Source organism: Clarias gariepinus, chromosome 12, assembly GCF_024256425.1.
Source record: "Clarias gariepinus isolate MV-2021 ecotype Netherlands chromosome 12, CGAR_prim_01v2, whole genome shotgun sequence".
Lineage (NCBI taxonomy): Eukaryota > Metazoa > Chordata > Actinopteri > Siluriformes > Clariidae > Clarias > Clarias gariepinus.
Window position 1 is genome coordinate 28,395,348 of NC_071111.1, and position 16,504 is coordinate 28,411,851.

A 16,504-nucleotide genomic window follows, 5' to 3' on the forward strand; every position below is an offset into this window, starting at 1 on the left:
GTGCACGCAGGCACTGTTTAAATTCAAATTTCAAATTCAAATTTTATTTGTCACATACACAGTCATACACAGTACGATATGCAGTGAAATGCTTACATGACCACCATGTATGAACGACTATGTGTGTGTGTGTTTATGTCTGAGGCTAGAGTAAGTGGAGACTCTTGCTTTTAGCCCCTCCTGTCTCCCCCTCCTCATCTTACACATTAAAACTTTCTCCTCTCGTTTGAACACACTCACACATTAATGGAAAGACTGTTGTTCTCTTCTAAATTATTAAAGCTTCTCCGCTTTATTTTATGTTGCTCGCGGCAGCGTAACAGCCCGTTAATTCATGCTCTTGTAATGATGAGATGAACAAACTGGTCGATGTCCCCGTTCTTTTATTTTCTGCAGTGTCTGGCTATAGTATAAACTTTCAGGTGGATCCAGCACTTAAATCCAACTAAAAAAAAACTACTAAAGAACAAAACTCAAGCTCTATATTCTAGCTTACATCTCGCGTTTGCGTTCACACACACCGGACTGCATTACCCACAATGCATCTCCCACACTGTGTAACGTTTGGATTTAATTTTATCACGGGGTCGTGAATCAAAATAAGGGATTTTAATAGTCACTTCCGGTATTGTGCAATCGAGACGGAACAAGTAAAGATGCGACACAACAACAATTACTAAATCAAACCAAAGTGTATTATACAAAACAAACCAACAACCGAACAAACAAGGTTCCCATCTTGTTTCATTACAAAATTCAGTGCAGAGTTTCAAATGCCAAACAAATTCTCATCATTTTAAAGTTTATGTATCTAACCGTACATCAGGATTTATAATGCATGTAGAATTCTTAAATCTGATTTTTTTTTTTTCTTATTTGGTTCATCCTTTCTGCATCTTCATATTGTCAATACAAATTATGGTGTATAATAAAGCCATTATTTTATGTAACTCTTAGTCGTCCAGGTGAGGTTATCTGACTTCTGGACTGGAAGTTACTCAGACTGAAGAAGTAGCTACTAAGGTAAGTAATGAAACTAATCTACCTGACCTCTTATACAAACTTAAATAATTCTTTTGATTGTGTAGAGCTGCGTTGCAACAATGACAGTTGTTAGAAGCACTATACAAAAAAAAAAAAAAAAGGAATCGAATTTAATTTAATTAACCAGTAGGTCATTCATCTGTGTGGTTAAGGAAAAGGGTCTCTTTAATAAAGGCAGAACAAGTAGTTTCTAATTTAACAGCCTGTCAGAAGTCGTATCCTGTGGTATACGTCTGTGAATTCTTCACTAAACAAGAAAATGTAACATATTTCTAAATGGATTCTACTGATATGTTGTTTATGTTTGTTTCCCAGCAAAACCAAGGGCTGATGCAGATTAATAATAATGAACAAGACCGGTAATTGATATTGTTGTGGCGAGTTTAGGGACGATTAAGCAAAGACGCAAAGATTACTCCGGAGACCAGTGATGTTGAGGCCAATAGACTTTATTCTGTGCAGAATACAGCCGAGCAGTTTCTCTGCAGAGGAAAAAAAGCTTGCCTCTTTTACGATGCACGCTTATATACGTTTACATGACACTTCTTCAACATCTTGTTCCTACCAACACAATACTCCCTTACATGTGTTCGGTTTATAAAAGATACAATGCTTCAAGGACATAGGTTTACTTATTCCTACAAGACACAATGCTCTCATACATGTTCATATTATGGCTGAAGGAAACATCACTCACTTAGTTGAACAGTTTGTCCATGTGCTCCCATCCTACAGCGGGAAGTATCTGCTCTGTAGAGTCATACTGAGGCCTTGGTGGCCCAGCACACAGTTTTAAAGTCATTAGTCTCTTTACTGGTAACAATGTTACATTTTGTACTATATTGTTCCCTACATATTTAATAATAGCAGATTAAATATCTGTTTAGGAACACAATTCCTGATTAATATTTTGTGGTTAAATCGCTACAATATTTGCAACCAATATGTATTTGCAGCAATTTTTTAAATAAAAGTACTTAAAACATTTTAATCTTAACCTTCAATTTTCAAAATTTAAAAATGACAATTTTCTACATAAAACTTTGTTGAAAGGCACTTAAGCATGTCTTTACCAGTAGAATTATTGGAATGTTTTACTTAAACCTACCTTAACTCCTCTTCTTCTACTACCCACATACCCTCCCAATTAACAACTGCAAGATATGGTAATTTCAAGGTAACTTAACCCAGTTCAAGAAATTAAAAACCTCTTTGATTATTTCTTTGCTTAATGAAGTCCAATGAATTGACAGCAATACTTTACCATGTAGTAATGGTGTTACGGCTTCTCTTGTGTGTGAATGCGTTCGTGTCTTCGAAGACGATCAGAAGAAGCAAAACTCTTCCCGCACTGTGAGCAGAGATACGGCTTCTGTCCGGCGTGAATGCGCTGGTGTGTTTGGAAGTAACTAGCAGAGGTAAAGCTCTTTCCACACTGTGTACAGAAATAGGGCTTCTCTCCAGTGTGAATGCGCTGGTGTCTTTGGAGGGGACCAGCAGTGGTAAAGCTCTTTCCGCACTTTGAACATGGATACGGCTTCTCTCCAGTGTGAATGCGCTGGTGTATTTGGAGACGATTAGAAGAAGCAAAACTCTTTCCACACTGTAAACATGGATACGGCTTCTCTCCAGTGTGAATGCGCTGGTGTATTTGGAGACTACCAGCAGAGGTAAAACTCTTCCCGCACTGTGAGCAAGGAAACGGCTTCTCTCCTGTGTGAACGCGCTGGTGTGTTTGGAGGTTACTAGGAGTGGTAAAACACTTCCCACACTGTGAGCAGGGATACGGCTTCTCTCCAGTGTGAATGCGCTGGTGTGTTTGGAAATAACTAGCATTGGTAAAGCTCTTTCCACACTGTGAACATAAATAGGGCTTCTCTCCTGTGTGAATATGCTGATGTCTCTGAAGATTATTAGAAGAAGCAAAACTCTTCCCGCACTGTACACATGGATACGGCTTCTCTCCAGTGTGAATGCGCAGGTGTGTTTGGAAGTAACTAGCAAAGGTAAAGCTCTTTCCACACTGTGAACAGAAATAGGGCTTCTCTCCTGTGTGAATATGCTGATGTCTCTGAAGATTATTAGAAGTAGAAAAACTTTTCCCGCACTGTAAACATGGATACAGCTTCTTTCCTGTGTGAATGTGCTGGTGTTTTCGTAGGTTACAAAGAGTGGTAAAACACTTTCCACACTGTGAGCAGGGATACGGCTTCTCTCCAGTGTGAGTACGCTCGTGTCTCCCAAGATGATTAGAAGTAGCAAAACACTTTCCACACTGTGAGCAGGGATACCGCTTCTCTCTCATGTAAACCTGCCGATCTTTTTTCAGATTACTTTGGGAACTAAATATCTCCCCATAACCAAAACACTGGTCATTTTCCTTCTTCATTTCTTCATAAGATGTGTTTGGAACAGATAATGCCTTATTAGTACTTTTCATATTTAACCTTCATTTGCAGAGACGAGATAAATGATGATAGTCTCTAAGGGAAAAAGAGAAGAAGAAGAAAAAAAGACACGACTTTGATGACATTCTTTGGCATTGTCCAGATGAAAAGAATCCCCCCTCCCAGCCCCCAATTTAAATAAAACATAACAGATCATTATTAGGTATATATTGAAAGATCACAGGTTGTAGATGGGCAATAAGTTTTGATACGCTGCAAAAAAATCCTGTTGTCCTCTCATGCCCAATTGACAAAAGTATCACCTGTGGGTCTGCGGGCCAATTAAAGCGGCTATGGCCTAATGTATGTAACATTGAGTAAACATTACATCATAACAGCAAAAAAAAAAAAAAAACAGAAGCTGCTTTCTAGTTGACTCTAAGTTTAAAATTTTGCCTCTTCTTTAAATCTGTGCATGATCCGCGGTGAAAGCAGAACCTGATAATTTATTTCTGTGACTGAATCTGTACTGAAAACGCACAGATTCAGTCACGTGGAGACGGCACATGATATGTTTAATAACGTACCAGTTGCATGCCGCACGTGATTTAAAAAAATAAATAATTAAATTGTCGTGTAAAACGTATCTTTTATGAGCCTTGCACCTACCATGCTTGGGAATGCATAAATCGTTTAACTTCACTGCTCTTGCTGTTGTTAAACCAGAGAACCTGCAAAACTACTTTTTGTGTCATTGTTTAAAATCTCATGTTTCGGGAGGAAAATCAAAATCATAGATAAAGAAAGATAAGACACTATAGAGAAAGCTGTTTTGTGGCTCTGCCAGAGAAGTCATGTAGAATCAACTTTTTTTTATTATTATATTACTACTTTTAAAATGTGTAAATTCTACTGCTTCTGGAATATGGGAATGACTTCGCAAAAATGTTGAACTGTCAAATTGCTAATAATATTTATTTATTTGTATATTTTATTTTTGGTCACAGCAACAACAGAAAACAACCATAAAAACATGTGATCTTATAAATCTGTGCTACTTATTGGCCTATGTGACCATTAAAAAAATAATAAATTCATGTTCAAGTCATTTACTGTATATAGTTGTTTAGAAACCGCCATCCCAAGCAGCCGCTATCAGCTGAACAAAGGCATGAGTGTGACACCCAGCATCAGCTTTGCACAGTGCAAAATCAGTTTTTGCAGATGATTAAATTATGTTGTGCAAAGTGGAGTGAAGTATCATCTGAATAAATGTGTGGCACAGTGCTACACCTTATGAAAGATAACACTGTGTCTTCCTTTAGGATAATTGTGCAGTGCAAAAAAACAAAAAAGAAAGAAAACCCTTGAAGGAATTTATTTATTAATGTTTAGAAATGTAAAATGATTTTGTAGTAAACCACCAATTTAAAACTAAATAAAACCTAGCCCTGAAACTATGGTCTTACATTTATGCCACAATCCTGAGCGTGCAGTTTTGACATTTTGCTAATAGAAAAAGCACTTTATGCATGTGCAGGGTCTTTTCTGGATGCTCAACGGCTCGGTTCTGCCCGTGCAGTGTTTCCTCTGTGTTCCACATCCTTTCTGTGCATGCTCGACCGTGACTGCCCTGTAAGCTCGGTCAACTCTGTCCAGTGTTACAAAACTAGCCAATCACAGACTTTTACACACTACTTTTAATCGTCTGTTTCTTATCCATCAGCTGGCACGATCGACAGCATACCGGAATTCAATTCAGTTCACTTTTATTTGTATAGTGCTTTTTTATTTTTTTTTTAATGGTCATTGTCTAAAAGCAGCTTTACAGAATCAAAAGAATATTATAAGAAATTAAAATTATATTATATATATAAATGATAGGAAATTATATACGGGAAGCATTGTAAATAAAGTTTTATTTGTTTATAATATTATAAATAAACGTTATAGTACTATTTTTTATTGAATTATGTATTAGTATATAACAGTTTCGTTAGTCCATTGTGTGTTTTTATTTACTTATCTAATTTTCCCTATAGCTCACCGTTAGACTACGCTGACTAAAATTAAAATCGGACAACTGTGTCTCCTTATTTATAAACCTTTATTAACAACACTTCCGTTATGCTGTCGATAGTGCCACCTGATATAGAAGAAACAGTCAATTAGACGTGGTGTGTGGAAGTCTGTGATTGGCTCGTTTTGTAAAGCTGGACAAAGTTGAGGGAGCTTACAGACGGAGTCGAGCGTGCACAGGAAATGTGTGCCATGCGCGTGCAGGTAGCGTGCGCGCACCGTAAACGGATGTTGCGTGCACGCGCAGAAAACACGAGGAACGCGCGGGAGGACACCGCACACGCCAAACCGAGCTGTTGAGCGATCAGAAGAGAAGTGGCACGCACACAGAGTGCTTTGTCCGCCCTCAAAATGTCAAACCTGTGCGTTTAGGATTGTGGCATGAATATATCGCCATATGAAACACCTCAAGCACTTTTCATCTGAACTTACCTCAGACAGAACAGGCTTATAGTTTTAAATCCTTCTCATCTAACAGTCTCTGTAAAAATCTGCCAGTAATACCTCAGTGTAGACCTTCACCTTCCACAGCCACTTCTTCTTTATTATTTTTGGCGAATGGCAACAAACTTATAGGTGCATTACTGCCACCTGCTGGACTGCAGGGTGAACATCAGATTAGTAGGAACACAAAAGCAAAACAAAACAAAACAAAATATCAGGGTAAAAAATTAAAAAATTTTTTAAAACCATTTTTAAGGTATATTTTTCAGGTAAATTTCCCTAGAATGCTTTTTTATTTTTATTTTTAGTCTCTGAGATTTTATTTTTCCTTGTCATATATTTTGCAGTTTATCAGTATGTGTTAATATCTCCATTTGTCCAAATGTATTCACAGAACACATCACAGTGTTTTAGCCTATTATACTAAGACTCGGCTTTAGGTCATACATTATATATATATATATATATATATATATATATATATATATATATATATATACACACACAAATATGGTATGTACAGTATATGATTTTTTTTAAATATGATTTTCAGTCTGTGAATTCTAGCTAAACTGTTAGAATGTTTGAAACTTTTAAAAGCACTCGTGACAATCTAAAACAAGGACTGTAATACTTGCAATTTTAAATAAAAACCCTTTTGCTCTTTTTCCCGTCATAAGGTAGCAGTGGACAAAGATGAAGGCGTAGATATCACAATGACCGGCGTAGATATACAATAACCCTATAAAACTGTTTATGGCTAATTGCTAAATTCTCATGGTATGGTATGTAGAGGAATAATCACAATTTTTGTAGCTAAATTGGAAGAACATATTTATGGGGAAGTTACATTCCTTTATGATGTTTGTATGAAAAACATACAAACATACAAACTGTTCAAACTGTTCAAAATGTTTGTATGAAAATGTCTGTATTTCCTGAATTGTTAATGTCACACTGTGGGCAAAGCCATTTAATTAAAGCTGTAAGTATCTACATTGGTCCCATCTTGTTTCATTACAAAATTCTGTGCAGAGTTCCAAATGCCTAACAATGTTCAAACATTGTTCCAAAACTTATTGATCTAACTGTACATCAGGAATTATAATGCATGTAGTACAGGCTAAAAATGCATATAAATAAGTCTTTAATCTGATTTTTTTTTCTTGTTTGGTTCACCTTTTCTGCATTTTCATACTATCAATACAAATGGTGGTGTATAATACATTTACATTTAGCAGACGCTCTTATCCAGAGCGACTTACATTTTTATCCCATTATACATTACACATCTGAGGGTTAAGGGCCTTGCTCAAGGGCCCAACAGTGGCAACCTGGTGGTTGTGGGGTTTGAACCTGGGATCTTCAATATCCAATGCCTTAACTGAGCTACCCCTGGCCATAATTGTATGTGATTCTCAATCATCCAGGTGAGGTTATCTGACTTCTGGACTGGAAGTTCCTCAGACAAAAGAAGTATCTACTTAGATGAGTAATGAAACATATCTACCTAACAAGAAATAAATCCATTATTCATTAACCAGTTTGTTAGAGTTATCCTTCGGTGTATTTAAGGAAAATAGAGGCAGAACAAGTAGTTTCTAATTTAACAGCCTGTCAGAAGACGTATCTTGTGGTATACCTCTGTGAATTCTTCACTAAACAAGAAGATATACAATCCTAAATGGAGTCGACTGATGTGTTGTTTTTGTTCGATTCCCACCACCACTAAGGGCTGATGCAGATTATTAATAATGAAACAGACCAGTAATTGATATTTGAAACAAATATGTTTTTTTTATTTTTAATCTGCAAAGTAATTTTAAAAACATTTTAATTTTAACCTTTAATTTTTTAAATTAGGAATGACAATCTCCTACATAAAACTTTGTTGAAATGCACTTAAGCATGCCTTTAACAGTGGAATTACTGGAATGTTTTTACTCAAACCTACCTTGCAACCTCTTCTACTACCCACATACACTGGGCCTTCCCAATTAACACATTTTGTTATGTAGATTTAGGTGATCACACCCAGTCAATTGACCCCAGCCAGAAATCACATGTTGAACTCACTTCAGGAGTTGCAGAGTCTGCGATTTCAAATGCCCTGCATGGTTATCATAAAATAAAAATGATGTCTTCTGGCTGGAGGGTTGAGTAAGTAACTGTGATAAGCAGTTTTTTTAATTTATCCCCCTTTTTCCATATTTTCTCCCCTAATTTAGTAGTGTCCAATTCTCCCAGTCACCGGAGGCTCCCACATTAAGCTTCTATTGCCAATCAGTCGGGAGGGCCGCAGACCGACCCACGTGTTTCCTCCGATCCACGTCACAAGCCATTTTTTCGAACTCCTCGCTCACGCACCGTTGGGGGAACAGCGCTATCCGCTCCCTCCGCCTGCGCGAGCTCACAGACGCCCCTGATGGGCTTGTAGAGCAGTCAATAATGTGGGAGCACTGAGTACCGCTCGGCCAATCAGCTCTCTCTGGCTGTGAAAGGTTACAGCATCACCTGGGGATCGAAACCAGCGCCAAGTCCCTTTGTTTAAAAAAAGACATGCTGAAGAGGTTATAGTTCGCCAATAAACACATTGACTGGCCTAAAGTGAATTGGCGCAATATTTTGTGGACTAATGAAAACAAGATTGTCCTTTTTGGAGGCTGCAGACAGTTTGTCAGGCGACCCCCAAATCGAGATATGGAGCTTTACTCACTTTTTTCAACACACTGCTATTATTTTGAACACAACTGTTGATACCACAAACTCAGATCACACTGAATGCGCAGCTGGCACCTCTAATCCGAAGACAAGACTGTTAAATATTAGATCTCTCGCATCTAGAGCAGTTACTGTTAATAAAAGTAATTAGATCAGGAGTTTGATATACTTAGTTAAACAGAAAGCTGGATTAAACAGGATGGGTATTTAACTTTAAATGAAGCTAGTCCTACTGGATACAGCTGCATACACCAGCCTTGGCTAACTGGTAGAGAAGGAGGCATTGGAGTTATTTGCGATGATAATATGACTATCGTATTAAAAACACTTACACAAATTCAACATATTTAAAGTTCTCTATATTAACATGACAAGTGTAGCTACAAATATGAAGTCTGTTCAGTCACTCCCACTAATTATCATATAAAGACCCCCAGGGACATGCTCTGAATTTCTTTGCGAATTTGCAGATTTCCTCTCAAACCTAGTCATTTTTGTAGACAAAGCGTTGATTGCTGGAAATTTAAATATTTATTTTGAGAATCCAAAAGGACTCAGTAGGAGTAAATCCATGTGTAGTATGACCCAAAATAAAGCACATCACACTTTAGATTTAATGATATTCTTTGGATTAACTCCGCAACAGCCGGTCCTAAGCCCGGATAAAGGTTGGGCGTGGGGTTAGCTACCCCACCCCATAAAAAAACACTCTAGCTACAGAAGCATCGATTACAAGAACCAAAGAAATCTACCTGGGCAATGTAGGCCCTCAACCATAGAGACTTATGATGCATCGCAGTGAAAGCCGCAAGAAGGCTGCAACGCTGACCCCCCTTCTGACATTCAGGAAAACATCAAGAATAGCCACATGGAACATCAGGACAATGTATGATAAAGGAAGAACAATCCAAGTAGCACGAGAGATGGAAAGATATAAGATTGATGTGCTAGGACTGAATGAGACAAGGTGGCTGCAGGCTGGACAGTTGAGACCTCCATGAGGAGAGCAGTTACTGTACTCGGGGAATACGGAGGATGGTGCCCCACACATTGAAGGCGTGGCCCTGTTGTTGGCAACGGAAGCACAGCGAGCACTCATTGGCTGGGAACCTGTCAACTCCCGCATCATAACAGCACAGTTCACCACCAAGAAAAAAAAAAACATCAGACTGAACATCATTTAATGCAACGCCCCCACAAACGATGCTGAGGAAAAAAAAAAAAGATGAGTTTTACTAGCAGCTCCAGTCAGTCATTGACAAGGGAAGAAGCAAAGACATGACAATACTAATGGGCGATTTTAATTCCAAGATTGGATCAGACAATACAGGATATAAGGACATCATGGGTACTCATGGACTTGGAGAAATGGATGAGAATGGAGAGTGGTTTGTAGACATCTACACCTTAAACCAGCTGGTGATAGAGGGGAGCATCTTCCCACACAAGCGCATCCACAAGGCTACATGGAGTTCCCCGGACCATGTTACAGAAAATCAGATTGACCATATCTGCATCAGTCGGCAATTCAGAAGATCGTGGCAGGATGTGCACTTGATGAAGGGAGCAGACGTTTTTTCTGACACAACCCCTTGGTAACATCAATGAGACTAAAGAAGCACAACACCGCTAGTAATAGGCGGACAAAATACAATGTTGGACTAGTTAAATGTAGATATGCAAAGGAGGCCTTCAAAATTAGTTTGAACAACAGGTTTCATCCTTTGCAAGAACTGATGGATGATCCTGAAGCAGACATTGAGACACAACGGGAGACCAGCAAGAAACTTTGGCTAGACACCTGTGAGGAGATACTTGGAAAAAAGAAATACCAGTATAAATAGTGGATATCTGCTGACACCAACCAGAAACTAGAACTGAGGAAAGAGAAGAAAGCTTCCGTGAACATGAGCCGAACTAGGTCAGAAAAGGTGAAAGCACAGAAAGAGTACACATGGTGGACAGAGAGGTGAAGACCAGCATCAAAAAAGACAAACGTGAATATATTTGTGATCTGGCCAGGCATGCAGAGGACGCTGCAGGACAGGGAAACTTACCTTATAACCAAGAGGCTTGCCGGCAGGTTTCAGCAGGCAGACAAGCCGGTTAGGGACAAAAATGGCAACCTACTGACAACAACTAAAGAGCAGCTTAAGCGATGGGCAGAACATTTCAGTGAACATTTAAACAGCCCTGCTCCGGCAGAACCACCAGACATTCCACCGGCAGGGACAGAGCTTCCCATTAACTGTGACAAGCCATCGAAAGGGGAGATAAGAAAGGCTGCCGAAGCACTGAGGAAAGGAAAGGGAAAAGCGGCTGGTCCGGATGAGATTCCAGCAGAGGCCATTAAAGCTGACATGGAAAGTACTGTCAACATCCTTCACAGCCTCTTCAGTAAGATCTGGGAGAAAGAAGAGTCACCAGCTATATGAAAGAAGTAAATATTATCAAGCTACCTAAGAAAGGTGATCTCAGTGTCTGCAGTAACTATCTAGGGATTATGCTCCTTTCAGTACCAGGCAAGGTACTAAACAATGCCTCCTTTATCCTCTCCAGAATGACTGTCGAACCTAAGCTCTGAGACCAGCAGGCAGGTTTCTGCAAAAACAGGTTATGCGCTGATCAAATTGCCAGTCTACGTATCATTGTGGAACAGTCACTGGAGTGGAACTCTCCACTCTATATCAACTTCATAGATTATGAGAAGGCATTTGACAGTGTGGATAGAGAGACTCTTTGGAAACTGCAGAGACATTATGGAGTTCCTCCAATAATTATTGTAATGATCCAATGCACGTAAAATAACATGAGCTGCCGAAATATCCATGCTGGTGAGGTAGTGGGAAAAAAGTAATGTAATGAGTTTAATGATTTTAACAAGGCAAAATAGTATGGACAAAAAATCAAGTTGTTACCTGTACATTAATACTATGGATCAATTTCCTATTAACATAGTCTCTCTCATTTATCTTCAGAGAGTAAGTTGTTATGGTTAGATACATACCCAGAAAGTTACCTCTGTTTTTGAAACCGAAAGTGAGTGAGGTTATCCACTAACTTGCTCTTAAACTTATCCGGGTATAACCTGCTTTCTGGAATACCCCCCTGGGGACTCATGGACGTAGAGTATTATGGTGAACTGGTATGTTTAGATGCTGTTTTTCCCACTCTTAATGATCAGTCAGGTTTGTTGACAGTGGGGTGATTGGTTGCTTTACATCTCAAGGAGCCCTCATATCTGTGTTTCCTTCTGGCTCTTCCTTTTAGTTATGCTGTCATAGTTAGTCCTGCCGGAGTCCCTGCTTGCACGCTACACTAAATATACATTCACATTATGTGACTCCAAACATACCCAACTGTTATCTCTCCTCTTCTACTTTCCCCTTTCCTGTTCTCTCTCACTCTCCCTTTCTCTTTCCCTGTCAAGCTACATATGTCGTTCCTGAGTCATCCTGGATGTCCTGTTTGATCCCTTTGGGATGCGTCTGGGTTCTGGGGACAGGTTTAACTCTACCATGAAGACGGTTCTGGCCTCAGCTGATGTTGACAGAAGTTTCTCTGAGATCAATTCCTACTTTCTCTTTCACTAAATGAGAATGGGTTCCCTGTTGAGTCCGGTTCCACTTAAGGTTTCTTCCTACTGCCATCTCAGGGAGTTTTTCCTTGCCACTGTCGCCCTCGGCTTGCTCATCAGGGACTATGTGACCATTTTTGATTCATACACATTTCATACAAAATAAATAATTATTTTGATTGTGTAGAGCTGCTTTGCAACAATGACAGCAGTAAGAAGCACTATACAAATAAGACAGAATTGAATTAAATTGAATTAAGTCATTCATCTGTGTGGTTAAGGAAAAGGGTCTCCTTAATAAAGGCAGAACAAGTAGTTTCTAATTTAACGGCCTCTCATAAGTCGTTTCCTGTGGTATACGTCTGTGAATTCCTCACTAAACAAGAACATGTAATATAATTCTAAATGGATTTGACTGATATGTTGTTTTTGTTTGTTTCCCACCACCACCAAGGGCTGATGCAGATTATTAATAATGAACAAGACCGGTAATTGATATTGTTGAGGCTAGTTCAGGGATGATTACCCGAAGACGCAAAGATCACTCCAGAGACCAGGATGTTGAGGCCAATAGACTTTATTCTGTGCAGAATACAGCCGAGCAGTTTCTCTGCAGAAGAAAAAGCTCTCGTTTCTTCTACGATGCACGCTTATATACGTTTACATGACACTTCAACATCCTGTATCCACCAACACAATACTCCCATACATGTGTTCTGTTTCTAACATGATACAATGCTTCAGTACATAGGCTTACTTATTCCCACAAGACATAATGCTCTCATACATGTTAATTTTATGGCTTAAGGTAACATCACTGACTTAGTTGGACAGTTTGTCCATGTGCTCCCATCCTTCAGCGGGAAACATCTGCTCTATAGAGTCATACAGATTTGAAGTCATTAGTCTCTTTACTGGGTACAATGATACATTTTGCACTAAATTGTTCCCTACATATATAATATACCAGATTAGATACAGTGGTGTGAAAAACTATTTGCCCCCTTCCTGATTTCTTATTCTTTTGCATGTTTGTCACACAAAATGTTTCTGATCATCAAACACATTTAACTATTAGTCAAAGATAACATAATTGAACACAAAATGCAGTTTTTAAATGATGGTTTTTATTATTTAGGGAGAAAAAAAATCCAAACCTACATGGCCCTGTGTGAAAAAGTGATTGCCCCCATTGTTAAAAAATAACTTCCTCACACCTGAGTTTAATTTCTGTAGTCACCCCCAGGCCTGATTACTGCCACACCTGTTTCAATCAAGAAATCACTTAAATAGGAGCTACCTGACACAGAGAAGTAGACCAAAAGCACCTCAAAAGCTAGACATCATGCCAAGATCCAAAAAAATTCAGGAACAAATGAGAACAAAAGTAATTGAGATATATCAGTCTGGTAAAGGTTATAAAGCCATTTCTAAAGCTTTGGGACTCCAGCGAACCACAGTGAGAGCCATTATCCACAAATGGTAAAAACATGGAACAGTGGTGAACCTTCCCAGGAGTGGCCGGCCGACCAAAATTACCCCAAGAGCGCAGAGACAACTCATCCGAGAGGCCACAAAAGACCCCAGGACAACATCTAAAGAACTGCAGGCCTCACTTGCCTCAATTGAGGTCAGTGTTCACGACTCCACCATAAGAAAGAGACTGGGCAAAAACGGCATGGCAGATTTCCAAGGCGCAAACCACTTTTAAGCAAAAAGAACATTAAGGCTAGTCTCAATTTTGCTTAAAAACATCTCAATAATGGCCAAGACTTTTGGGAAAATACCTTGTGGACTGACGAGACAAAAGTTGAACTTTTTGGAAGGTGCATGTCCCGTTACATCTGGCGTAAAAGTAACAGCATTTCAGAAAAAGAACATCATACCAACAGTAAAATATGGTGGTGGTAGTGTGATGGTCTGGGGTTGTTTTGATGCTTCAGGACCTGGAAGGCTTGCTGTGATAGATGGAAGCATGAATTCTACTGTCTACCAAAAAATCCTGAAGGAGAATGTCCGGCCATCTGTTCGTCAACTCAAGCTGAAAGCGATCTTGGGTGCTGTAGCAGGACAATGACCCAAAACACACCAGCAAATCCACCTTTAAATGGCTGAAGAAAAACAAAATGAAAACTTTGGAGTGTCCTAGTCAAAGTCCTGAGCTGAATCCTATTGAGATGTTATGGCATGACCTTAAAAAGGCGGTTCATGTTAGAAAACCCTCAAATAAAGCTGAATTGCAACAAGGATGAGTGGGCCAAAATTCCTCCAGAGCGCTGTAAAAGACTCGTTGCAAGTTATCGCAAACGCTTGATTGCAGTTACTGCTGCTAAGGGTGGCTTAACCAATTATTAGGTTCAGGGGGCAATTACTTTTTCACACAGGGCCATGTAGGTTTGGATTTTTTTCTCCCTAAATAATAAAAACCAACATTTAAAAACTGCATTTTTTGTTTACTTGTGTTATCTTTGACTAATAGTTAAATGTGTTTGATGATCAAAACATTTTGTGTGACAAACATGCAAAAGAATAAGAAATCAGGAAGGGGGCAAATAGTTTTTCACACCACTGTATATGTTTAGGTACACAATTCCTGATTAATATTTTGTGGTTAAATCGCTACAATATTTGAAACAAATATGTATTTGCAGCATTTTTTTAAAATAAAAGTAATTAAAAAAACATTTTAATCTTAACCTTAAATTTTTTTACAGAAAACTTTGTTAAAAGGCACTTAAGCATGTCTTTAACAGTAGAATTCTTGGTATGTTTTACTCAACCCTACCTTTAAACCTCTTCTTCTACTACCCACATACCCTCCCAATTAACAATTACAAGATATGGTAATTTCATGGTAACTTAACCCAGTTTAAGAAATTAAAAACCTCTTTAATTATTTCTTTGCTTAATCCAAAAAGTCCAGTAAATTGACCCATCTGATGTTGATTTTATAATATTGTTTGTCTAGGCAGTGTATTTAGAAGTGACAGCAATGCATTACCATGTTGTAATAGTGTTACGGCTGCTCTTATGTGTGAATGCGCTTGTGCCTTCGAAGACGATCAGAAGAAGCAAAACTCTTCCCGCACTGTGAGCAGAGATACGGCTTCTCTCCAGTGTGGATGCGCTGGTGTGTTTGAAAGTAACTAGCAGTGGTAAAGCTCTTTCCACACTGTGAACAGAAATAGGGCTTCTCTCCAGTGTGAGTGCGCTGGTGTATTTGGAGGGGACCAGAAGTGGTAAAGCTCTTTCCGCACTTTAAACATGGATAGGGCTTCTCTCCAGTGTGAATGCGCTGGTGTATTTGGAAGTAACTAGCAGTGGTAAAGCTCTTTCCACACGGTGAACAGAAATAGGGCTTCTCCCCAGTGTGAATGCGCTGGTGTATTTGGAGACTATCAGCAGAGGTAAAACTTTTTCCGCACTGTGAGCAAGGAAACGGCCTTTCTCCTGTGTGAATGCGCTGGTGTGTTTCGAGGTTACTAGATTTGGTAAAACACTTCCCACACTGTGAGCAGGGATACGGCTTCTCTCCAGTGTGAATGCGCTGGTGTGTTTGGAAGTAACTAGCATCGGTAAAGCTCTTTCCACACTGTGAACAGAAATAGGGCTTTTCTCCTGTGTGAATATGCTGATGTCTATGAAGATCATTAGAAGTAGCAAAACTCTTCCCACACTGTAAACATGGACACGGCTTCTCTTCTGTGTGAATGTGCTGGTGTTTTCGTAGGTTACAAACAGTGGTAAAACACTTCCCGCACTGTGAGCAGGGATACGGCTTCTCTCCAGTGTGAGTGTGCTCATGTCTCCCAAGATTATAAGAAGTAGCAAAACACTTCCCGCACTGTAAGCAGGGATACGGCTTCTCTCCAGTGTGAATGCGCTCGTGTCTCCCAAGATGATTAGAAGTAGCAAAACACTTTCCACACTGTGAGCAGGGATACGGCTTCTCTCCAGTGTGAGTGCGCTCGTGTCTTCCAAGATGATAAAAAGTAGCAAAACACTTTCCACACTGTGAGCAGGGATACCGCTTCTCTTTCATGTGAACTTGCTGATCTTTTTTCAGATTACTTTGGGAACTTAATATCCCCCCATAACCTGAACACTGGTCATTTTGCTTCTTCATTTCATCATATGTGTTCGGAACAGATAATGCCTCATTAGTACTTCTCATATTTAACCTTGATTTGAAGGAGAAGACTTGATAAATGATGGTCTCTGAGGGGCAAAAGAGAAGAAAAAAAAAAAAAGA

At 39.2% G+C, this 16,504-nt stretch overlaps 1 protein-coding gene across 3 annotated transcripts; it reads right to left on the reverse strand.

Annotated features, from left to right (window-relative positions):
* Positions 1-1,475: 1,475 nt before the first annotated feature.
* Positions 1,476-16,504, reverse strand: LOC128534548 (zinc finger protein 431-like). 3 transcript variants are annotated; one of them, XM_053509019.1, is made up of 2 exons: positions 15,303-16,504; positions 1,476-3,281 (listed from the first exon to the last, which is right to left on the reverse strand). In XM_053509019.1, exons 1-2 carry the CDS (start codon positions 16,424-16,426, stop codon positions 2,324-2,326), a joined length of 2,082 nt encoding a protein of 693 aa, XP_053364994.1. In that variant the 5' UTR covers positions 16,427-16,504; the 3' UTR covers positions 1,476-2,323. The 3 variants fall into 3 exon arrangements, with proteins under 3 accessions (XP_053364994.1, XP_053364992.1, XP_053364993.1); XM_053509017.1 differs by lacking the exon at positions 15,303-16,504 and adding an exon at positions 5,943-6,044 and having other exon boundaries at positions 1,476-3,527; XM_053509018.1 differs by lacking the exon at positions 15,303-16,504 and adding an exon at positions 6,015-6,037 and having other exon boundaries at positions 1,476-3,527.